At 40.7% G+C, this 25,692-nt stretch overlaps 1 protein-coding gene across 4 annotated transcripts in view; it reads right to left on the bottom strand.

Annotated features, from left to right (window-relative positions):
- Positions 1–10,811: 10,811 nt before the first annotated feature.
- PEX11A (peroxisomal biogenesis factor 11 alpha) overlaps positions 10,812–25,692 on the bottom strand; it is a 28,408-nt gene continuing 13,527 nt past the window's right edge. For 2 of the 4 annotated variants that reach the window (XM_026709743.2, XM_087941365.1), the window contains exons 3-8: positions 24,716–24,780; positions 22,397–22,598; positions 19,826–19,908; positions 19,282–19,516; positions 16,120–16,292; positions 10,812–12,228 (exon numbers count right to left, since the gene is read on the bottom strand). In XM_026709743.2, coding sequence (XP_026565528.1) covers positions 11,884–12,228; positions 16,120–16,292; positions 19,282–19,516; positions 19,826–19,908; positions 22,397–22,598; positions 24,716–24,763 — 1,086 coding nt within the window. In that variant the 5' untranslated portion in view covers positions 24,764–24,780 and the 3' untranslated portion in view covers positions 10,812–11,883. Of the gene's footprint in view, positions 12,229–12,481; positions 12,522–16,119; positions 16,293–19,281; positions 19,517–19,825; positions 19,909–22,396; positions 22,599–24,715; positions 24,781–25,692 lie in introns of all 4 variants that reach the window. The other 2 variants (XM_026709744.2, XM_087941366.1) reach the window with 2 other exon arrangements.

Genomic DNA, 25,692 nt, shown 5'->3' on the forward strand with positions numbered 1-25,692 from the left:
GGTAATGAAGCGTCTGCAAGCAAACCACCAAATTCGACTCCTCCCCTCCCCCTCCTTGAAAAAGTGTCTCCTCCCCCCCGCCGGTTCTTGAAAAAGTGTTTCTGCGTGAAACTGGTCCCTGGTACAAAAAAGGTTGGGGACCACTGCTCTAAAATCCCATTCCCTCCCCAGTCCCTACCTCACTAACCTGCTTTCCAGCTCCATTCTCCTGTGCAGGGCAACCAAAGAAGACCCAGCCAATCAGCTGGGACTCAATGGGAGGCAGAGAATAGATGGGGGTGGGGCCAGTCAGAGGTGGCATTTGCCAGTTCTCTGAACTACTCAAAATTTCCGCTACTGGTTCTGCAGAACTGGTCAGAATCTGCTGAATACCACCTCTGACCCAATCATGATTTAAGTGTCAACTAACAGTACTTAACAAAACAAAATCATTTTCTAATGCCCTTCTTACTTTTAACATTTGGAGTTAAGTCCTAAAATTTAAAAAGGAGTCCTGAGCAGGAGTCCTTTACCACAACTTTTCCTTAAAGCAAAGCCAACTTTCTGATTTTTGCATACAGAATACTCCGTTCAAATCTTTTGAGGTCCAATATTTATTTCACACTCTGTGATGCTTTTACAGCATCCTAATAAATGTAATTATCAAGCGTGTAAATAAATGTGTAGGTGATGTACTTTGGTTTTTAAAAAGAAATAAAAACAACACGCATATATCTCTTTGGCATTTTATTTTATTTGTAGCAGGTGGAGGAGAAAAAAAAGGAATACTGGTAGAACGTATGGAGTATATGGTAAACTAGAAAAACTTCTTGATTTGACTATGGTGTTAAAAACTTGTTGTTCAACATGACAAGTATAATATATAGCCGTGATGGCAAACCTATGGCATGCATGCCACAGTGTCACGCAGAGTCATTTGTGTGGGCATGCGAGCCCCAGCCAAACTTACCTGCACTGCACATGCATGCACCTCCCAGCTGATTTTTAGCCTGTTTGAGGCCGTTTTTGGCCTCCCAGAGGCTCAAGGGGAGCGTCTGCAGCCTTGGGAGGCTGAAAAATGAGCCTTCCAGAAATACTGGGAGTGCCAAAACAGGCCTGTTTTTCGGCCTCCAAAGGCTTCCCTCAAGCCCAGGGGTGGGATCCAACCGGTGTAACTACTGGTTCGGTGATTTTATGATTTGCGTGCACATGTAAATTGTTAGATCTGGGAGGATGGGTCCAAGAATGGAGACAAGACTCAGATAGAAACAACAGCTCTTTATTAGTGACTTCAGATCTGAGCAAAATATCCCAGCCGCAGCAGCCCCTTATATAGGGCTGGCTGCGGCTAGGCAGCCAAGGACGGTGATTTGAGTTTGCCGCGCTTGGTTAGACCAATCGCGGCAGCCCGTTAACTAGCCAATCAGATCAGTCTGAGGTGACCAATCATGATCCGCTGCCGGCGGGCCAATCTGAGTTGCAAGCTTTCAAGCCTGCTAGTCCGGAACATAAATCATCGTCAGCTTGCTGCCTGGACAGCTGAGCAGTGCTGCGTGCAAGTGCGCAGCAGTTGAAAAAGCCTCTTTTTTCCTGCTTTTTCAACCTCAGCTGTGCCGCGCAAAGCAGCTGAGGTTGAAAAAGCAGGAAATAAAGGTCAGGTAAGAGCCCAGGTGGGCAGGTGGGCCAAAACAGCAGAAGACATAGAACCAGTTCTATGTCTGCTGCTCTTCAGAGCTATCTGTTCTACAGAACTGGGCAGAACCGGTAGAATTCCACCCCTGCTCGAGCCTCCAGGAGGCCAAAAATGGCTGAAAACGGGAGGAAAATCAGTTGGGAGGCACGCACATGCGCAGTGCAAGTAACAGGGCAGGGAGGGGTATTGCGTGTGCATGTGCAGAGGGTGGGGCGCATTGCATTGTGGGTGCCAGCACATGCGTGCTTTTGGCACACCACAACAAAAAGGTTTGCCATCACTGGTATTTAGTCACAGAATAAAAGCTGTGGTGGGACAGTGGTCAGAATGCAGTACTGCAGGCTACTTCTGCTGACTGCTGGTTGCCTGCAATTTGGCAGTTCGAATCTCACCAGGCTCAAGGGTGACTCAGCCTTCCATCCTTCTGAGGTGGATAAAATGAGGACCCAGATTGTTGGGGGCAAGAGGCTGTCTCTGTAAACTGCTTAGAGAGGGCTGTAAAGCACTGTGAAGCAGTATAGAAGTCTCAGTGCTATTGCTATTGCTAAATCACTTTTTCAGTGCCTTTGTAATTTTGAATGGTTACTAAATGAACTGCTGTAAGTAAAGGACTACCTATATAAGTCTAGGTTGTATTGATATATATTTGTAAGAATGAGAAAAAGCTGCACATCCCTTTCTACATGGAATTCCAGCCATTGTTGGTTTCTGGGGCGGGACATACCTGGAGATAGGTACCCAAGTATACCTTCTGAAGAAGGAACGTTCCCTACTTCACATGCTGCTTTTTCTCAGCAGCTTGTCCCGTGGCTGTTTTCCTAGCTTTCTCATCCTTGCTGGATAAACTGTTCTTTCCAGTCTATTGACTATGCAGTCCTGGTTTCAATCAAATGGCACATGGTGTATACAGTGAATGATTTGCTGCATTACAGTACTGTAAACATGCCTTAAAGAGACCTCTGCCCGGAGATTTTAAATCATTTTAAGCACAGCAACATTTAGAGATGGATTGGGATTTAGATCCCCCATGAGAAAGCAGGCAAATGATGTTTTCAGCCAAAAAGACAAAGATGATTTCATGCAATTAACCTTTCAGCCCCAGAGGATTTTAGCTAATGCCCATATTACTTAAGCCCATCCCTATCCCCTTTGCTACTGTTCTAGAAAAATTGAGCAAGGAAATTGTCTTCTTAGCTTTATTCAATCCCTCTTTTCATGTGCTATTAGTCACCTCTGTGCGTAGCCCCCTCCTCCCCAAATTAAGAATTTTCTACTATTTCTTATTCCAGTTCTCCAGGGTGTACTCCCATTGTGCATCCGTCACTTTGTTCAGTCCTTGAGAATTATGGGATGCTTGTGTATTTAAGGACTGATTTAGAAATGCCTAGGCTAAGACTGAGAGAGCCAGGGATAAGGATTACAAAAACCAGTTAGTTCTGCTTCCTCCCCAGTTGCCTGAGCAGGGCCACAAAGGCATAAAGAGAAATTATTGATATCCAGTTAAGCAGTGATGGGATTCCAATTTTTTTGACTACTGGTTCTGTGGGTGTGGCTTGGTGGGTGTGGCAGGGGAAGGATACTGCAAAATCCCCATTCCCGCCCCACTCCAGGGGAAGGATACTGCAAAATCTTCATTCCAGAGGTGGTCTTCAGCAGGTTCTGACCAGTTCTGGAGAACCGGTAGCGGAAATTTTGAGTAGTTTGAAGAACCAGCAAATATCACCTCTGACTGGAAATTTTACAGTATCCTTCCCCTGCCACACCCACCAAGCCATGCCCACAGAACCGGTAGTAAAAAAAAATGGAATCGCACTCCTTCATTCCCTCCCCACCCCACTAACTTTCCAGCTTTCCAACTCTGTGCTCCTGTGCAGGGCAACCAAAGAAGACCCAGCCGATCAGCTGGGACTCGGGAGGCAGAGAATAGATGTGGGCAGGGCTAGTCAGAAGGTGGCACTTGCTGGTTCTCCAAACGACTCAAAATGTCCACTACCGGTTCTCCAGAACTGGTCAGAACCTACTGAATACCACTTCTGGAGTTAAGGCTTAGATAGGGAGCCCAGGAGCCCAAAAATAAAGACCTGCAGCCCAAATTTTGTTCAGTTCAAACCGACAACATGCATTTGTACCTCTTTTAGCTCGAGAGCTCCAGATTTTAGGTATGTTCCCCAGATTTGGTCCTCTTCTATGGTGAAGGACCATGGGAAAAAAAGCCACTAGGTCTCCAGCCTACTGTATATTAAAGAAATCTAGCTTGCTTTGGTTCCTGAATTCACTAATCAGTTAAGAATTTTTCCCCCCCTAACATTTAATCAGGAATGGCTTTCTCTTAACTTGATTATTATTTGCTATATAGTGGAACATTAGATACCATGGATTTCTTTTATGCAACTATTATTATGAGCCATGGAGCCATAGTGGCACAGTGGTTAGAGTGCACTGCTGCAGGCTACTTCTGCTGACTGCCAGCTGAATGCAATTTGGCAGTTCAAATCTCACCTGGTTCAAGGTTGACTCAGCCTTCCATCCTTCCAAGGTCAGTAAAATAAGGACCCAGATTGTTGGGGCAATATGATGACTCAGTAAACCACTTAGAGAGGGTTATAAAGCACTGTAAAGCAGTATATAAGTCTAAGTGCTATTGCTATTATTCAGGTCCTTTGGAAATGCTATTCTATCTCCTTGGAAAGGCTCATCTCCAGCTGATGTCTAACCCATTTATTCAATCTGTCATTGAATTTTTACTCTTTTGTTCCTCGTTATTATCTTTCTGCTTATTGAGGTTTGTCTGAATTCTGTAGTAGTACCAAAATACCAAATATTGGAAACAAATCACACATACAGAGTCACCCAGGGAAAGGGAAGCACAACTTGTCTAATTTCTGTTCATCATGCGGCTCCAGTGTCACAAATGGACACATCAAAGTCCAATTTGTTATTTCTTTCATCTCATGAGGTTTGGAAGAAACCAGTAACAAGATTAAGCAGAAATCTGCCATAACAGTAGACATGAAGAAAAGTAAAATGTTCTTTTTCACTGCTGCTGTTAAATGTCATATGAGCTCCAAAGACTTAGATGTTAATTTCGCTGCCAAGGCTGTACCACACCAAACCAGTCCTATTTATAGGCACTAAAGGTGGTAAAAAATTAACAAATTAAGGATTAGGAAGGTATATACTACAGGTAGTCCTCGACTTATGGCCACAATTGAGCCCAATATTGATGTTGTTAAGTGAGACATTTTTTTAAAGGAGGGTTTTGCCCCATTTTGCGATCTTTTTTTTTGCCAGATTTGTTAAGTGAGTCACTGCAGTTATTAAATTAGTTGCACGGTTGTTATAAGTGAATCTGGCTTCCCCATTGATTTTGCTTGTCAGAAGGTCACAAAAAGGGGATCACACAGGAAACCATCATAAATGTGAGTCAGTTGTCAAGCAACCGAATATAAATCGTGTGACTGAAATGAAACGAACCAAATGTTAAACAGTTATGATATTGATGTCATTCCTTACCAAGCACATCTAAATTATATTAAAGTAACCGAAATATCTTTACAATCCCCAAGGCATGTCCCTAAGCCATGGGGATGCTACTACGCTCATAAGTGTGAAAAATGGTCACAAGTCACTTTTTTCACTTCAAACGGGTCACTAAATGAACTGTTGTAAGGTGAGTACCATCTGTACATAAATAGATACGGGATATGTGTGTGTGTGTGTGTGTGTGTGTGTGTGTGTATAAATATATGGTATTCAGCTTTGTTCAGGTATTTTCCCACATCATTATAGTTGTGCTTTTAAAGTTGTAGTGAAGTTTCAGCAGAATATTCTGCCGAAATGTCGCTGCAACTTTAAAAGCACAACTCTGATGTGGGAAAATACCTGAACAAAGCTGAATATCATACATATAAATACCCGCAAAAACTTAAGAAAACGTGTGTGTGTGTGTGTGTGTGTGTGTACATATGTATGTGTATATACTGTATATACACTGCTCAAAAAAATAAAGGGAACGCTTAATGTAACTCCAAGTCAATCACACTTCTGTGAAATCAAACTGTCCACTTAGGTAGCAACACTGATTGACAATCAATTTCACATGCTGTTGGGCAAATGGAATAGACAACAGGTGGAAAGCATAGGCAGTTAGCAAGACATCCCCAATAAAGGAGTGGTTCTGCAGGTGGTGACCACAGACCACTACTCAGTTCCTATGCTTTCTGGCTGATGGTTTGGTCACTTTTGAATGCTGGCAGTGCTTTCACTCTAGTGGTAGCATGAGACGGAGTCTACAACCCACACAAGTGGCTCAGGTAGTGCAACTCATCCAGGATAGCACATCAATGCGAGCTGTGGCAAGAAGGTTTGCTGTGTCTGTCAGCGTAGTGTCCAGAGCATGGAGGCGCTACCAGGAGACAGGCCAGTTCATCAGGAGATGTGGAGGAGGCCGTAGGAGGTCAACAACCCAGCATCAGGTCCGCTACCTCCGCCTTTGTGCAAGAAGGGACAGGAGGAGCACTGCCAGAGCCCTGCAAAATGAGCTCCAGTGGGCCACAAATGTGCATGTGGCTGCTCAAACGGTCAGAAACAGACTCCATGAGGGTGGTATGAGGGTTGGACGTCCACAGGTGCGGGTTGTGCTTACAGCCCAACACCGTGCAGGACATTTGGCATTTGCCAGAGAACACTAAGATTGGCAAATTCTCCACTGGCGCCCTGTGCTCTTCACAGATGAAAGCAGGTTCACACTGAGCACATGTGACAGACGTGACAGGGTCTGGAGATGCCGTGGAGAATGTTCTGCTGCCTGCAACATCCTCCAGCATGACCGGTTTGGCAGTGGGTCAGTAATGGTGTGGGGTGGCATTTCTTTAGGGGGCCGCACAGCCCTCCATGTGCTCGCCAGAGGTAGCCTGACTGCCATTAGGTACTGAGATGAGATCCTCAGACTCCTTGTGAGACCATATGCTGGTGCAGTTGGCCCTGGGTTCCTCCTAATGCATGACAATGCTAGACCTCATGTGGCTGGAGTGTGTCAGCAGTTCCTGCAAGATGAAGGCATTGATGCTATGGAATGGCCCGCCCGTTCCCCAGACCTAAATCCAATTGAGCACATCTGGGACATCATGTCTCACTCCATCCACCAACGCCACGTTGCACCACAGACTGTCCAGGAGTTGGGGGATGCTTTAGTTCAGGTGTGGGAGGAGATCCCTCAGGAGACCATCCGCCACCTCATCAGGAGCATGCCCAGGTATTGTAGGGAGGTCATACAAGCATGTGGAGGCCACACACACGACTGAACCTCATTTTGACTTGTTTTAAGGATATTACATCAAAGTTGGATCAGTCTGTAGTGTTTTTTTCCACTTTAGTTTTGAGTGTAACTCCAAATCCAGACCTCCATGGATTGCTAAATTTGATTTCCATTGATAATTTTTGTGTGATTTTGTTGTCAGCACGTTCAACTATGTAATGAACAAAGTATTTAATAAGAATATTTCATTCATTCAGATCTAGGATGTCTTATTTTTGTGTTCCCTTTATTTTTTTTGAGATATCTGTATCTATATATCTATATCTATATCTATATCTATATCTATATCTATATCTATCTATATCTGTTGTGGCTCCAGGCTTGGATTCAGCTCCTGTGACTGATATGAGTTCAAGTGAGGAGGTCATGGCAGAAAAATATGAGCCGGCATGGCTCAGTGATTGGACTGGTAACCAGGATGAGGAGATGGACATGACAAAGGACGACAAACCTGATGTATTAGAATTGTCAGGACCTTTGACCTCCTCTGGTTCCTTATCTGATCAACAGCCGGGAATGGCTGACATGGAAGTTTTGAGTCTTCTAGTGGAGATGAGAACTTGGAAAATTTGTGGTTAAATGTAAAAAACAGAAGACGGTTGAGAAGGCAAAATCAGCTGGAGTGAATGAGGAGAGCGAGTCAGTAAATTAGCACGTTGCCTCAATGAGTATAAAGGACACAGCTGGGCTGGTACATTTTGCCAGGAACAAAGTGACTATTTGAGTGAGGACTTTACAGCAAGAAGCTCTGAGGCTGGAGATTTATTGCCAGGACTGGTTTGCCGGACAGAGTAAAGATTTATGCTGTGGTTTCTGCCAGCCGTTATCTTGTAAGACTTCTTTCCATTTGATTTAATTGTGAAACGGCTGCTTTCTGTTTTGTTCATTTGAATTTTGAAGGGGAGTCATAACATTATTGTTCCTGGCCACAAACAAACCATCTTTAAAGCAAGATGAATTCAAATCAACTGCAGCATTTGGTAGAGCAGCAACAACAACAAATTAACCAGCTACTGCAAAGCAATGTGACGCTTCAGAATCAGGTAACACAATTGCTGAATTATGTTTCCAGCTTATCAAGCCCTGCTGCTGTTCCCCCTGCCCCTCCTGTGAGGAAAAGCCCAGTATCCATGCCGGAGAAATTTTCTGGGCAAATGGACAGGTTCCTGGCATTTATGGGTCAATGCCAATTGTTTATCTCTCTGAGGCCTGAAGACTTCCCATCCGACCGGTCTAAAGTAGGATTTATGATCAGTTTATTAACCGGGCAGGCTGCTAATTGGGCTACTCCCTTGTTAGTTCAAGATAGCCCGTTGTTGAACAATTTCCAGGGTTTTCTCCAACAAATGAGAGTGATGTTTGAGAACCCAGTTAAGATACAAACTGTGGACAGATGGTTACGGGACATTAATCAGGGGAAATGTTCCCTGCAGGAATACGTTGCAGAATTTCGTTTGCTGTGTATGGACTCTAACTGGAACGAACCGGCTCATATGGCTGCATTCCAGGAAGGCTTGTCTGATGCCATCAAAGATGAGCTGGTCCATGCAGAGCGGGCTTTAACTTTGGATGCATTGATAGTTCAGTGCTTATGAATTGAAGCTCGTTTACAGCAACGTGGATGCAAATGGCTCATTATGGAACCATCTTCGTTTTCTCGTGCACAACCCACGCCACCGAGAGTTTTCCAACCCACAGTTAATGCTGAGGAGCCGATGGAGTTAGGCGCACTCCGCCCTCGCTTAACGGTGCGAGAACGTTCGAGAAAGTTCCAGGAAGGCTTGTGCCTTTATTGCGGGGGTCTGGGACATTTTGCTAATTCCTGCACTCGGAGAAGGACTCGCAGACCTGTGTCTGAAACCACTTCTGGCCCGTCGGGAAACGGGGTAGGCCCGACCTCAGGGAAACCCTAGGTCGGGCACATCCTCCACCCCCATCCCAAATTGCCGAAGTAAATCCTGGTCCTCCTCGGCATTTACTTTTGGACACTTGTATCTTCTTACAGTCCCAGAAGGAAGGAATTCCTGCCATTGCGCTGGTGGATTCAGGGGCTACAACCAGCTTTATGGACTGTGCTTTTGTTAAACATTTTGGAATTCCTTTGATTCCTGTGAATCCACCCATTAAGGTGGAAACTGTAGATGGGCGTGAACTCAAGTCGGGACCCATTCGCTGCGCTACTCAGCCAGTGCGTATGCTTATTGGGGATCATGAGGAGGCAATAAGTTTTTATGTCACCTCGAACCTTCATCTCCCTTTGGTGCTCGGAATGTCCTGGCTGCATTTGCACGATCCGTTGGTGGCTTGGTCGCAGAACGCCATTTCTTTTCCAAGCCTACAATGTGTGGACCACCTGAGGCATGTTTGCGCTGGCCAAGATATCGCCGCTCCTGCTGTCTCAATTCCTTCGGAGCCGTCGGACTTCTCTGATGTTTTCAGCAAACAGGAGGCAGACCGATTACCCCCACATCATGCTTATGATTGTCCCGTGGACCTGATGCCGGACGCTCCATTGCCAAAGGGGAGATTATACTCCATTTCGGAGCCCAAGTTGGTTGCACTCCGAGAGTTTTTGGATAAAAATTTAGCTTGGGGATTTATTCGACCCTCGTCGTCCCCTCTTTCGGCTCCCGTTCTTTTTGTTAAGAAGAAGTCGGGAGAACTGCGTCTTTGTTGTGATTATAGACGACTAAACTCTATCACCGTGAGGAATAGCTATCCCTTACCGCTCATTCCGGAATTGATGGAGCGGTTGCGGGAGGCTACTATCTTCACTAAACTCGATCTGCATGGGGCTTACAGACGTTATCTTGTAAGACTTCTTTCCGTTTGATTTAATTGTGAAATGGCTGCTTTCTGTTTTGTTCGTTTGAATTTTGAAGGGGAGTCATAACATATATCTATATCTATCTATCTATCTATCTATCTATCTATCTATCTATCTATCTATCTATCTATCTATCTATCTCTATCTGTCTGTCTATCTATCTATCTATCTATCTATCTATCTATCTATCTATCTATCTATCTATCTATCTATCTTTTCTGAGGTTTTTGTGGGTATTTGTATATGGATCTTTGGTTATTCGGGTTTTCTCCCGTGTAAAATTGGAAGTATTTTGGCGACGTTTCGACAAAATCTCATTTGTCATCTTCAGGCTTGTGTCTTTGGCTTTGTGCTTCTTGGAGTAATGTGAGCTTGCAGCTGTTTTTTCTTTTAACTGCCAGTGGGAGTGCAACTTGACTGGGTGGGGGCTTGGCTGTGTTCTGATTGGGTGGGGGTGTGTTCTGTTCAGGAGGGGCTTGGCTGTGTGTATATGTTCCAGGATCACTCTGGAATGCCAGATGACTTACCCTCTGGAAACAAATATTGTGGGGGTAAAACACCCCTAACACCCCTTGTGGCATTTTCCCTAAAATGGCTTCTACTGTACACACAGTGGACTTGCCATAGTAACAGCTTCACAGTACTCCACAAGGGGGCTCCCTCTCAGCCCTCCAAGGAAATGTCAGGAGATTGGCCAAGTGCAATCAAAAAAATGAAACACCAGCATAGATAAGAAACTCCTGAGGAGAGGAATAGAAGATTTGTGACTCTGCGCGACAGACAGTACAACAGGACTGGGATAAATAAATACCCAGGCAACAGGTATATAATAATAATTAATATAATATAATATTATTATGTTATAATAATATAATAGTAAATACTCAGGCAACGCTGGTTTATCCACTAGTTTTGAATAAACAAGAAATCAAGCTACCTTCAATGTACTTTGGTACAATTGTCTAAGAAGCATGGGATTGTCCTCACAAAGCCAGTAAAAGTTGGTCATTTTATTGGAGAATTGTTAAAGCTGTGCTAATAAAGCTAGCATTACAACAGTGGATGTAATTACTGGGTCACAAGGATCACGGGGGAGATTTCAGCTAAGTTAACGTAAGCAGTAAAATTAAGCAGAAGAGTTGGGTTGTCAGTTGCTTCATTCTCATAGCCCAAAGCCAGAATGTGGTTTTGTGAATCGCAGTGAATCCAGCCCTAGGGTTTTGTCAAGCCATGATTAATGGCTTAGTGTATCAATTGTGATTTTGCAATCTTTGCCGTAGCTAAGTGTGATATAAGATTTCAGCAACTTTGGAGTTGCTAAACTGTGTCTTTAACCTGTTGTATGAAGTCATCTAACAGTGACATATATAGCAACTCATAAGTGTCTACAGAGATTCTCAGTCATCCAGGTCATGGTTGTCTCAGATATGCTTTTCCAAAAGGCAACTGGACTTTCTTGGGTTTGTTTCCTTTGGAAATGTTTCGCTTCTCATCCAAGAAGGGAAGAAACTTCTTGTCAACCCCAAAATTGACATATGTGTAGCCATTTTATTTAGCCCTATTATATATTCCTTTTCTTTCTTTCTTTTTGCTGGTGGGGGGAGGGGTGTTGGGCTTGCCACATTCCTAAGGTGGGAGGAGTGGAGTGAGGTTTTTTTAGGCTAGGTGATTTTTCTTCCCATGGGAAATAAAATTGACCCGGCTGAAACCTGGAGGTGGAGGTTGATGACACCAAGCAACGTTGATTTACTTCTATTGGGGAATGTGACTTTTGGGGGCTATTTCTAATTTCCAATATTATGTGGTGTAATTCTGGGTTGTGTCAGATCCAGAATTACAACAGACTTTGCCAATTTGATGCTTTCCTAAATATAAGAGATTGTTTGGAAGATGGACTTTGTTCTTTCCTTTTTAAATGGATTTCATCACTTGGAAACCTGGATGACAAGCTAAATGTTTTCAAAGGGAAAAAAATGAAGGAAATCCAATCGCCTTGGGATAAAAGCACACTTGGGATAGCAATTCATACTTAACAAATCCTAGTTTAGCATAATGCCACTCTCTGGCTTAGTCTTTCTTGACAGCAGAGCTATAGAGTCTTGCGAAGTGTGCCCTCATATAGGTAGTTTCCAGACTGGTCCGGAACAGCCCTTCACTCCATCTCCTGCTGCTGGAGAAAGCAGATTTCTTGGCCACAGTAGATTCTGTTTCTAAGGGTGGGCTTTGATGAGGGGTGAGAGGCTCATCGAGATTGAGGAAGGGAAGAGGATAATGTCCCCGACTAGACCGTCTTTCTTGAAGCTTCTTGCTCTCAGGAGTAACAAACTGGACGCCATCTTGTTCTTGGCAAAATTCTGGAGAACCCATCCCCATTGTTTCCTCTTCTTTCAGCAAAACCCTTGGGAAGCTGAACTAGTGAGTGGAAAGTGAGAGAGAGAAAGAAAAAAAGAAGAAAGAAAGAGAGAAAGAGGGAGAGAGAGATCCCTGGTGATTTAAAGAATTATTTTCTCTTCCCCAAATCTATGTTTTCCACCCAACTTGAGGTCATATATCAATAACATTGGCATTTCCTGGACTTTGATACAACTCAAGGTCCCCTGGTTTTTGTCCTTCGGGAAAATTGTTTTCTATTCTTGGTTGGTAGGGAGTTCAAAGAATGACTGACCTATGTACGTTTGCTTGTCTGGATTTCCCCCGAGTGTTTCCTTTGGGAAAAGAAAGAAGAAGAATGGCTGGCTTTGTTTAATCTGCTTGACTAAAATTGTATTCATTGTGGGAACTTTAATCATAAGGTATATTACAGTGAATCAGACCATCGTGTTGAGGCATCCTTTTCTTTAAGCCTCTGAGGCATAACACAGACATTGTTCTTGGTTCCTTTTCAACAAAGATGTAGTATGTGGCATGAACTCAGACACCAACTGCCAAACTCAGTCAAAAATAGCCACTGTTAATAGTTGTTGGGGTGTCAGCTTAAGCAGCTGACACCCAACAGCTAACTTGCTTGTCTGCTCTAGTCTAGGATCCTGACAGGCAAAGGGTAACAGTTGATTGCATGTATTTTTCGTCAGGTGGGACACTCAAGGATTATTTATTTCAGTTCATGGTTAGTTCCTGGATGAAAGTTATTGTGGACTAGATGAACATTAGGGATTAAAAACAGCTCACAGCTGAGATGTAGGCATGTGTTGCTAGATTTAGTTCTCAATAACTCAAGGTGAGATACTCCTGTCTGAAATGTTGACAGTTGTGACTTAAATTCTAGGCAAGATTCCTTCCTTAGCAGTCAAGTGGTAAAAAAGAGAAGAAATTGTGACAACGGCTAAGAAAGAAGTAGCATTCTATTCTATTCTATTCTATTCTATTCTATTCTATTCTATTCTATTCTATTCTATTCTATTCTATTCTATTCTATTCCATATTCATCTATTCTATTATTTCGTAAATTCTATTCTTCTATTCTATTCCCTATTCTATTCTTTATTCATCCATTCTATTTTATTCTATTCTACTCTTTCATAAATTCTGTTCTATTCTATTCTATTCTATTCTATTCTATTCTATTCTATTCTATTCTATTCTATTCTTATTCCTATTCTATTCTATTCCTATTCCTATTCCTATTCTATTTTATTCCATTCCACTCCATTCTATTCTTATTTCTCTTCTCTTCTCTTCTCTTCTCTTCTCTTCTCTTCTCTTCTCTTCTCTTCTCTTCTCTTCTCTTCTCTTCTCTTCTCTTCCCTTCTCTTCCCTTCCCTTCCCTTCCACTCCACTCCACTCCACTCCACTCCACTCCACTCCACTCCACTCTACTCTAGCCCCATCTCCATCCCCATTCCATTCCATTCTATTCCACTCCAATATTTCATAAAGAGGATGCTAGAGACCAAAACCAAACAAGTGCTTCCCCTTTGAGCTACTGCCCACCCCCCACTTCAGAATGTAGGAAAGTTCTTCTTCACAGCAAGTTGGATTAGAATATGAGTCCATCTTGTTCTGTATTCCTTGCCAGAAATGGCTGAATGAGAACTGGATGAGCACTTCTCTTCCACTATTCCCTTTTAGACACCGACACTAAAGAACACAATGCCTACAATTCAGTAGGTGGCATTCAGCCATGCAAGCTGTTCTCCTGCATCTGTTGAGTCCCTTTTTCTAGACAGCCCCATTGGTGACCACATCTTACAATGAATTATGCATTGATTAAAAACACATCCTTTTAAATCACTCTCAAAATCTCTCTGGTTTTGGTTTCAATGAATCAAATTCAAGAAACATATAAAATCCAGCTCTTCCTTCCTTCCTTCCTTCCTTCCTTCCTTCCTTCCTTCCTTCCTTCCTTCCTTCCTTCCTTCCTTCCTTCCTTCCTTCCTCTTACTCACATTTTCCCTTCCTTCTTCTCTTAACTCATTTATTTTTCTTTCCTCCCTCCCTCCCTCCCCACCCCTCTCTTTGTGTTTGTGTATTTACACATTTATCTTCCTGTTTAAAATCAGTAGTCCCAATGGACTTTGAGAAAGATGTTAATCAAATCCATGAATAACTATATAAAGCCAGTTAAAAATAAAACAGCCTTTTCACCTTCACCTCCATGTCCCAGAGATGGAAAGGGGATCTTTACTAGAGATTAGACTCTCAAAACAGGAGGCAGCTGAGTTAAAACTTCTTCACCATGATTATCCTTCAAAAGAGACTCAAGCCAAATGCCAAACCCTTTTCTGCAGGGAAAACAAAACCCATAATGGGGAAACAGGGGCATAGTTTGAAAGCAGGATCTATCACTGGTTTCTAAGCAGTAGCTTTTTTAGTCAGGACTTGTCCTGATTTCTGAACCAAGAATCCAGATTTATTTTGTCTGCTCAAAATCTGGATAGTAGCTTAGGAAATGATATGCAGAGAATCTAGGAAATAGCTGAGCAAGGATGATTATGTTGTTCATTGGACAAAAGGATCCAAACCTCACTAAAATCCTGGTTTGGCTTTCTTAAGATAAATGCAAAGTTTATTTTTATTTGTTGAGTTTGGATGCTGCCCAACTTGCTTACATTAAGTGTAATGTGTACAATTAAATCATAAAAATCTAAAACCCACATAAAATACAATACCTCAAAATAGAGCCAGCTAAAAACAAGAATAAAATATGTTAAAAGTTAAAAGGTGAGGGGAAGGCTATCAAGGTGTCAATTGGCCCCAGGGATGGATCCTACTCAATGAGCTCCATGCTGGTTGGCAAAGCCAAGTCCTCAAAGTCCTATGAAAGACCAGGAGATCAGAGGCCTCGTTACCTCAGGGTGGGAGAAGTATTCCAGAAGGTAGGAGCTATGGCAAAAGAAAGTCCTCTTCCTAGACCCTGTCAATTGAAATTCTTTCACCCAAGGATCTTCAAACTTGGCAACTTTAAAGACTTGTGGACTTCAACTTCCACAATTCCTCTGCCAATCCAAGGAATTTTGGGAGTTGAAGTCCATAAGTCTTAAAGTTGTTAAGTTTGGAGACCTCTGTTTTAACCAATGTGATCCATAGCATACCTTCCCTTACTAACTGGATGAAATGGGTTGACATAATCAAGATGAGATTATTTCCAAGGTAACGCCATGTAGGGCTTTGACCAACACCTTGAATTGAATCTGGAAGCAAAATGAGCTCCTGCAGCCAAGGTGTTACATACTCGTTCAATTTGCACAGTAATCTACCTGAAGTCCTGATAAATTCTTATTCCATACTCCAAACTACTGAATATTCTGTGTCCCTGGAACAGCAACAGATCTTAGAGAAAGATCTGAAGAAAATTTTCTTTTTCTTTTTTCTTTTTTAAAGTATAAATTGAACACAAATGCCAGAGTAATTTCTCACAAGATGAAAAGCCATTTACTACACTGGTAAAAGGACATGGTGGTTCATTGGCTAAGACGCTGAGCTTGTTGATCAAAAAGGTTGGCAGTTCGGTGGTTCGAATTCCTAGCACCGCATAATGGAGTGAGCTCCCGTTACTTGTCTCAGCTTCTGCTAATGTAGCAGTTTGAAAGCATGTAAAAATGCAAATAGAAAAATAGGCACCACTTTGGTGGGAAGGTTCATGTGCCTTCAGCATTTAGTCATGCCAGCCACATGACCACAGAGATGTCTTTGAACAGCGCTGGCTCTTTGGCTTTGTAACAAAGATGAGCACCGCCCCCTAGAGCCGGAAATGATTAGCACATACAGTATGTGCAAGAGGAACCTTTACCTTTTTATACTGGTAAAGTACTCTTTGGTTCAAAAGCATATACAGATTTGTCAACCCAATGCTATGGCACTTACCAAATACGAGATCCACATAGCCAGTTTCAGTCCTGTGTCTTTGGTAACCTGGATGGCTTGAGATGTCTGTCTGAAAGCAATCTGGGAAACAGCAGCAACTGAAGACCTGATATTTGCAAGGGCACTGGAAGGAGTCGTCTTTTCTGATTCCCATCCCGCTGGAGACTTGTGGACTACAAGTAAGAAATGGGAAAATGGTATAATTAATAATAAACCAGACCGTTGTTCTCCTATAGATTAAAAGAAGTTAAATGATGCCATACAGTCTATGTCCATGGTTCTCAACCTGTGGTCTGTGGACACCTGAGGGGGCCATGATGTCATCACAAAGGCTTGAAGAAACATTATGAGTTAAATCTTAAATCTTGGGGGTCCGTGGCCACAAAAGGTATTTAAAGAGGGTCCATGGTGAAGAAAACATTGAGAACCACTGTTCTATATCACCAGAGCATCTCTGCCTGTGAGCAGTCTTGATTATGGATGAATGGGAAAAAGTAGATATTTTGATAGCTCAGGCAACATACATTTAATTTCAACTCTTCTTCCAAGCTGTGGAACCCACACCGACCTCTCAGACATTTAGAATAGAATAGCATAGGATAGGATAGGATAGGATAGGATAGGATAGGATAAAATAGAATAGAATAACAGAAAAGTTGGAAGGGACCTTGGAGGTCTTCTAATCCAACCCCCTGCTTAGGCAGGAAACCCTACACCACTTCAGACAAAGGGTTATCCAACATCTTTTTAAAAACTTCCAGTGTTGGAGCATTTACAATTTCTGGAGGCAAGTTGTTCCACTGGTTAATTGTTCTAACTGTCAGGAAATTTCTCCTTAGTTCTAGTTGCTTCTCTCCTTGATTAGTTTCCATCCATTGTTTCTTATCCTGCCCTCAGGTGCTTTGGAGAATTGCTTGACTCTCCCTTCTTTGTGGCAGCCCCTGAGATATTGGAACACTGCTATCATGTCACCCCGAGTCCTTCTTTTCATCAAACTAGATATATCCCCAGTCCTAGCAACCATTCTCTATACGTTTTAGCTTCCAGTCCCTTAATCATCTTTGTTGCTCTTCTCTGCACTCTTTCTAGAGTCTCAACCCCCTTTTTTGTCAGTGTCAATCCAGAAACAATGGAACTATGGAACATCAGCTTTCCACTTATGAAAAAAAAAGCTCCCTCCACAATTCTTATAACTTGGATTTTGAAAACATTGCTGTAGCAAATGATGTGAGTTTGTGTGCAGTGTTGAAAAGGAATTGTGACTCATATTCAGCAAGTTCTTTAACAACCTCAAAAAAACGGAAGTCGGAATGTTTCTAGCACCATCTTGTGGAAAGAGGGGTACTGGAGCCAAAGGAACTGCAACCATGTAACTTGACATTGTTGGCTAACCCCAAAATGTCTTATAAGAAATCAGGATTACAACATTTGAATTCTGAAACCAGAAAATACCCAGGTTTAATTTCTGATAAACAAAATGAGTTTATGAAACTAAGAAGACGAGCATCTCATCAAAGGAAAAGCTCTGGCTGCCAAACAACATATGTTGTTTCTTTTTTGAAAAAGGAAAAATAAAAGATGCTCTCTCTTTTTATTTGGATACAATATTTTAAGTGGAACCAAAACAACCATGCACAAATAATGACAGATTATATCCTCAATCTGATTTCTGTCACTTTTTAGTTCAGACTGTGGCAGAGATACAAAACTGCCTAATTTACATTCTATTTTTATATAATGTTATTGAAGATTTTTTTAAAAAAAGGTAGATAAATGCTAATACAAACTAATATAAAGTAAGAGAAAGAAAACAAGGAGAAAGCTAAGTGGAAAAAAGTAACAGAAATAAAAGAAAAATAGAAAAAAAGATACTAAGAAATAGTTTCTGATCTTTCTTACAGCAGTCATAAGTACAATTACAAATTTATCTCTTAGTCTATGATTACAACATAACAACATAATTCTTTTCTTTTTATAAGTTGTCCTGTCTAATAATCAGAACCATAAATCATGTTCATTTTTTCCTGTTCTATGCAAAAAGTCCATAAAGAGTTTCTAGTATGTAATAAACATATTGTCATTTTTTAATCAAAAAAGTCAACTCAGTTATCTCAGCAAATTATCTTCATCAACCTTTCCATCTCACTGGAGTTATAGACTAAAACAGTGTTTCTTTATCCCAACAGTTTTGCTGGCTGAAAAACTCTGGAAACTGAAGTCCACATATCTTAAAGTTGCCAGGGTTGAAAAACTCTGCTCTAGAGGTCTGCAAAGGGACAAGGTTAGCAGAATGTTCCCTTCACTCAGAGGTAGGAAGATAAGCCAGCTCTGATGACAATACCAGACAGAAAGTTACCTTCTTGTATCAGGAACATCTGAGGACCTATCTACTTTTTGAAAGCATTTTTTTTAAAGTCTGCCCAGTTTAAAGATGAAGAATAAGAAGCTACAGTAGGAGAAGTGGATCTTGAAATGGCTTATTAGGAGAACAAATTGGGCATATAACCTAGCTTAGAACTAGGAGATGGAGCAAACACAGTTTGAGATATTTATGGAGGCCCACCTAGGTTCAACTACTGGACTCTTTAAAAATTAATAAGAATTAAAAAAAAACAGTTGCGGGTTCACACAAATCATTATTTTGCTCTCAGATCCAGTTTGGAAAACAGTTTTGTCCCCTATGTTTGCAGCTGCTGAAAAGCCTAATTCATAAATTCAGTATGAACCTGTCCTACACCAATCCTAGTACAGTCTCAAACCTGTCACTAGTTATGGGCTTGTTAATAACGATTAGCCACTCTTCAAAAAGTTATATAAAGATTAAGACTAGGCAAATACTGTATTAAAATTTTCTTTTGAAAAAAAATAGATAAAATAAAATTTTATAATATGAGGAAACAAGCAATTTGTCTCGAACTGTGTTAATGTCAGAACAATTTAGCTCTGTAACAAATATGGAAATATATTGCAATCTCTCAATAAAACTTTATATGCAATGTAAAAAAAAAAATAGAATAACACGACCAGGTAATCTCCATTGAGGAACAAATAAGACAATCCTGAAATATCTTGCTAAGCAGAACACTAGGGTGCATATATGAAGTTTTCCAGCTCCAAGATGATTTTTTTTTTTACAATAGATCAACCGAGCACTATATTAACCTGAATTGGGCTCCATTTTCCAATCCTCCACCTTCTCCAGCTTGTCAGTTGCAGAGGTTTTAGCTACCCGGTTCGCTTGTCTGCTCTTTGCATTCTCTGTCTTGATCTTCAGGTTGTTCTTGGACTGCTCATTATTTTCAGCAGACAGTCCTAAGACTTTGTCCAGGATGTCCACGACAGAGCATATAGCATAGTGAAGGTGAGCTAGAATGGTGTCCTTCAAATCAGATGTAGCCTGAGGAAGAGATAATGGAGCAAGTTCTTTATGACCATTTTACATTTTCAAGCAAGATCTGTCTGGCAGAATTAGCAGAAAAGTAAATAGGAAGAAGGAGGTCCAGGCTAGTATAGTCCTAATGGAGAATTCAGCAGCTTCTAGACAGATACCAACATTTAAGTCATGAAAGCCTACATTTTTGAGATGAGAGCTATACTTGGAACATGGGTCCAGGATGAAATAAGTGCAGCTAGGTTACAATCCTGGTCTAATTCAGCAAGACAGTTTTCTTATGCTTTTTTTTTTTAAAAAAAAAAAACAACTTACTTCTTCCACTGGTTTCTGAAGGATAGGTATCTTCTTCTCCAAATGATCCAAACCTTGGCAAGCCAAAACATTGGCTGCTGCAACTGAACCAAAAAAAAGGAGAGAAGAACGTTAAAACAGTCCTGGAATGGAAGGGATGGTCAGCCACTGGACTACTTGATTCCCCTATATCTTCACAAAAATTTCACCAAGAATTGGAAGGGCAAAAGAAAAATCAAAAGAGGGAGAGAGAAAAGTTTAATAACTGGAATGAGAAATGGAGGGGAATAAGAATGGGATTACTAGGTATGTATTAAGAGAAAGGACCAGAAAACAAAGAGGAATAGGAAACAAACAAGGATGAAAAGAAAGTCCAAAGAGTGAGAGATAAGGGGTGAAAAAAAAGGATAAGGAAGGAGATTCCACAAGGTAATATGTTGTGATGTATAAGAATATATTGAAAATAGTATTTTGTAATGTATAGATGATTCCTAAGGTGTTTGAGAAAATACAATGTGGAATCTGAGAAAAAAATGTATATCTGTGTTATATACTAGACAGGGAGATTGATATTAAGGTAGAATGAAGGTGGTTAGCTCGAATTATTAATCAGAGGGGACAATTATATTTACAGATAAGGATTGATAAAATGACAAATGTGGCAGAAAAAAGTAATATGAGAAATGACAACAGAAATATAGATGAGAATTTTAGATAACATTCTAAAATAAGATATAAGAATGTATTAATATAACATGAATTTGAATTGGATAAGATAAGCTTAATATTTAACAATAATAAGAATGACGCAATATGAAACTAAACAAATATAATGAACAGGTAACTATGGTTATGTTTGTATTGAGATGTGAAACCTGGAACCACACTGCTTGCCAAATGAGAATTTTTTATTTTAAAAAATAAAATAAAAGCAGGGAGAAAATTGAATAATGGAATTACTAGGTATGTTTAACTGATATGGTGGTAGGCATTTGGAGAGAGTTTTGAAAGGTTGAAAATAAGCATTGAAGGATTATGAATTAATGTGAAATATATGCATTGAGAGATATGATTGATATTTTTAATTTTGCCTATACTAAACTGTATGATATATTGATGTCACACTGTTAATGTATTGTTGTGCATATGCAGATTGAAATAAAAAAAATTGGAAACAAAAAATTTCACCAAGATTCATAGACAATGTTTGAGTGGTGCACTAAAACCACAGTTACAAGACATGCTACCATGTTACAAATTGCATTCCTCATCGTAGAGTGTAGTTATGTGCAAACCTCCTTTTGGAGAATGGTGCATTTTGGAGAATTTTAATATGTGTCATCCCTCTGCTGGACTATGTTCTTCCAGAACATAGGGGTTGTTTGACAGTTATCTATAAGTCAAGTTTGCAACTGAAAATCATTGATATGGCATTCCATGGCATGAAACAGCTGGAGTGCTGCCAGACTTCAATGCTACCAGTATGGGGTATTCTGGAAAATCTCTGAACTATCTTGGAATGATCTGGTAGAAATTCAGCATGGTTCAGAGAAAGAACTTTATGGAACTCTATGGTTTATTATATTTTCCACAATGTTTCCCAAAGGTGCTTTTTCAGGAGGCAACTGAACTTTCTTGTTGTTGTTTTTCTTTCAATACATTTCGCTTCTTATCCAAGAAGCTTCTTCAGCTTTGACTGGATGGTGGACAATAGAAGCATTTATATTCTTGCAGACAGCTGGTCATTTGCATTCTTTTAGAGAGTCATTGAGGCTATTTGGAGATTTATCTGTCCTCAGGGTCACCTGAGTTTGAGCTGAAGAAGCTTCTTGGATGAGAAGCAAAACGTCTTTCAAAGAAAAAACAAGAAAGTCCACTTGCTTCCTGAAAAAGCACCTTTGGGATAACCATAACCTGGATGACTAAGAATCTCTACAGACATTTCCCACAATGTGCCTTACATAGCAATACTTCAAGCCATGGTGGGAATTCAAAGGCACTAATGTACAAAAGAATTGTAGTCAAATAAAATGATTAATATTTATTCACTTATTGAGTCACAGAACAATGGGCTGTAATTTATTTAATTCTCCAGAAAATCCAGAATGTGTCAGTAATGCATCTACCTGGGGCGCTACCAGTGGTGGTATTCTACAGGTTCGGCCTGGTTCAGGTGAACTGGTAATAAAAAATGCTACCATTTGGCTGAACTGGTAGTAAAAAAACAGCTACCAGTTCAGCTGAACTGGTATTTCTTTTTTCTTTTTTCCTCCTGATGATCAGCTGTTCTGATGATCAGCTGTGCTGGATACCCCTCGCTGTCTTACTGCTTCGCCCAGGAGGCAAAAAAACAAAAACAAAACAGAGCACACGGGAAGAGGGTGTTGCTGCAAAAAAGAAAAGCCAAGAAAACCCAGTCCCATGGTCACACCCACCTAGCCACGCCCACAGAACCAGGAGTAAAAATATTGCATCCCACCACTGGGCACTAAAGAATGGACTTAAAGGTTAAAGCAGCTGACATTGTGAGAAATGTAAATGGAGCGGGGGGGTGTTGGGACCTTTTCAGAATGAAGCTTGTGCAACACTTACGTTGAGGCTCCAGCTTGTGTACCACAGGCTTCACACTCCACAAAGCCAAGGAACTGGCATTCTGGAGAGCTCGCTCATAGGTGGCACATATGGATGCCATCAAGGGATGAATCTCTTTGGCACTGGCATACATCCTCTGGAGACTGCTGAGGGCTGAATTCACCACAGGAAACTGCAGAACTCTCTGTAACACACTGCTTTGCTGTACAAGAAAAAAAAAGAGGATGCAAATATAATCAGAGGAGAGAAAATATCCCTTGAAAGAACAGTGAGAACATTATAGTAACTATCATTTATTCTTAATCTGGTTTAGAATTGACTGGGATCTGGCACCTTTGCTATCCAAAGCATAAGTTATCTATGGGATTTCTTTCCTAGACAGACCTGGGGATGCTGTGTTAACAACAACAACAACAACAACAACAACAACAACATTCCAAATGGCCCATTGATCAGCCAAGCTTGGTTATTTATTTAGCAATCTCGATCTAGGGAGAAATATCCTGAGTGTGAGAACAATGATTCTGTAAAATGTCTTGCCTTCAGAAGTTGTGGGTGCTCCATGGCTGGAGGTTAAGAAAAGATTGGACTGCATAAGCTATGCTCCGTATCATACATAAAAAATAGCTTGTGTTTGTCAACCTTCAGAACAATCTTGACTTATGGCAACCACATGGACAAATCCATGTCCTTTTCTTGGCAACATTTTCAGAATTGGCCTGCTACTGTCTTCTTCCTGAGAGAGAGTCACTATTCCAAAGTCACCCAGGTGGCTTCACACCAAAGGCAGAATTAGACTCAAAATCTCCCCGCCTGGTGCATTTAACCAGTACAACAAATGGGTTTGAAAGAACAACCAGTGGGACAATTTTCATCCCAAAACAATGTAAAGGAAAGTTAAAAGTAAAGGTTCCCCTCGCACATACGTGCTAGTCGTTTCTGACTCTATGGGATAATGCTCATCTCCGTTACAAAGCTGAAGAGCCAGAACTGCCCAAAGACGTCTCTGTGGTCATGTGGCCGGCATGACTAAACACTGAAGGCGCATGGAACACTGTTTTCTTCCCACCAAAGTGGTCCCTGTTTTTCTACTTGCATTTTGACATGCTTTCGAACTGCTAGGTTGGCAGAAGCTGGGACAAGTAAGAGAACCTCACTCCATTAGGGGAAGGTTTCGAACCGCTGACATTTCTGATCGACAAGCTCAGCATCTTAGCCATTGAGCCACCACGTCCCCTTAAAGATACGTCTACCCATTTGAAACTTCATCCTTCCCCCCACCCCGCCCCTGCAAGCTGCTATTTACAAAAAATGTGAAAAAGGCAAAGAAATATTCTTAGAGCTTTACATTTAGGCTATGGAATCTTTTTTTTGTTGTTTCATATTATTTGCAATCCAAACTCTTTTCTGGAACAGTGGCCTGGGTTGCTCTCTTTCAAATGAAACAATTATGAAATACAGAGATAGCTTTAAAAAAAAAAATAGCAGGGATAGTGTCTAATTCAGCCAAGGTTAACATTTGCTTTAGCTTGTAGAAGTAGATCAGGTCTCCTGAACCTGTCAGCTATCTTTTTAAAAAGACATTCAGAAATAGTATAAATGGTGTCTCACCAGACATTTGCTGATGTTAATGATTTTTTTTTTGTAAATTTTACTGGTTTTTAAAGACAAACAAAAACAAACAAAACATAAAAACATCCAACTTTCTTCCATAAGTGTACAAACAGTGTGTTGGTTGGTTTACAAATTTTTTGTGCATCCATTTCATAGTCTCAATTACAGTTACATTGCATAATAACTCATATTATCAATCCAAAAATTGAATACCTTAATATCATTATTTATCAATCATTTGACTATAATTTTGTTCATTCATACTTTACGAGATAACTATAATTTACTTAGTTTATATTATAACAATTCATATAATCCTCCCAAATCTATCCTAGAAACATTTTATAGATATAATAATAAAAAAAGAAAAGAAATACATCTTTATATATTCGTTATTTTCTAAAATTCTACATATTCCATTATTATATTTTATTATCTAACCATTGATAGAAAAGGTCCCAAATTTTGTAAAATTGTTTATCCTCTTGTTCTCTAATTTCAAATGTCAATCTACTCATTTTAGCACATTCCAATATTTTCTTAATGGTTTCCTCCTGCAATGGTATTTTCTCATTTTTCCAATTTTTAGCAAATACAATCCTAGCCGCTGTTAATACATTTGGATGTTAATGATTTTTAAGCCATTTTGAGAGTGATAATTATAGCTTTATTATAAAAAGGAGGTTCCCTGTTGGATCAACTTACCTTGGGGCTTCCATTCTGCATTACTGGTTTGTTTTTCGCTGCCATCATCAAGCATTAGCCTGCAACTAAATCATGGGACATGTATAAAATGTTGCATAATCCAGGGGTAATATAGGGAATAAAGATGCAGGAGAGTTTCAATAAACCAAAGAAATTACCGCATATATTCACACAGCACCTAAGTAGGCTATGAAATTCGTGGCCATAACACAGAACAAGGTCCCCACCTTACAGCAACTATAAAAGGGGATTATATGATGACAATGCATTTCTCTTCAAGCTTTCCCATGATAGGGGGTGTTCATAATGTGAGTTGTATTAAGGATATGAAAATTACTTTGCCATGAACAAAATGAACAAAATGAAGAGGGGGGTCAACCTATTTTCCAAAGCACCAGAAGAAAGGACAAGAAGCAATGATAACAGATAACAGATAATCAGAGTTGGAAGGGGCCTTATAGGTCATCTAGTCAAACCCCCCACCCAAGCGGAAGATCCTACACCGTTTCTGACAGATGGGAATCCAATCTCTTCTTGAAGGTCTCAAGTGATGGCGCTCTCACAACTTCTGAGGGCAAGCTGTTCCATTGGTTAATTGTTCTCAATGGATGGAAACTAATCAAGGAGAGAACCAATGTAGAACTTAAGAGGAATTTCCTAATGGTGAGAACAATCAATCAGTGGAATGGTTTGCCTCCAGAAGTTGTAAATGCTCCAACACTGGAAGTTTTAAAGATGAGTTTGGATAACTATTTGTCTGAAGTGGTGTAGAGTTTCCTGATTAAGCAGGGGGTTGGACTAGAAGACCTCCAAGGTCCCTTCCAACTCTGCTATTCTATGTTTTATTGTTGATGGAAAGACAGATGAATATAGGAACCAATGTTCCTGACTCTTGTTCAATTAATCCCCATTCCAAAGAGGAAATTCCAGTAGTTTGCAGGAAATATTCTTCTATAAGATTAGAAAAGTTCATTTTT

This window comes from Pseudonaja textilis, chromosome 13 (genome assembly GCF_049901715.1).
Source record: "Pseudonaja textilis isolate UNSWEBS1 chromosome 13, rPseTex1.2, whole genome shotgun sequence".
NCBI classification, from domain to species: domain Eukaryota; kingdom Metazoa; phylum Chordata; class Lepidosauria; order Squamata; family Elapidae; genus Pseudonaja; species Pseudonaja textilis.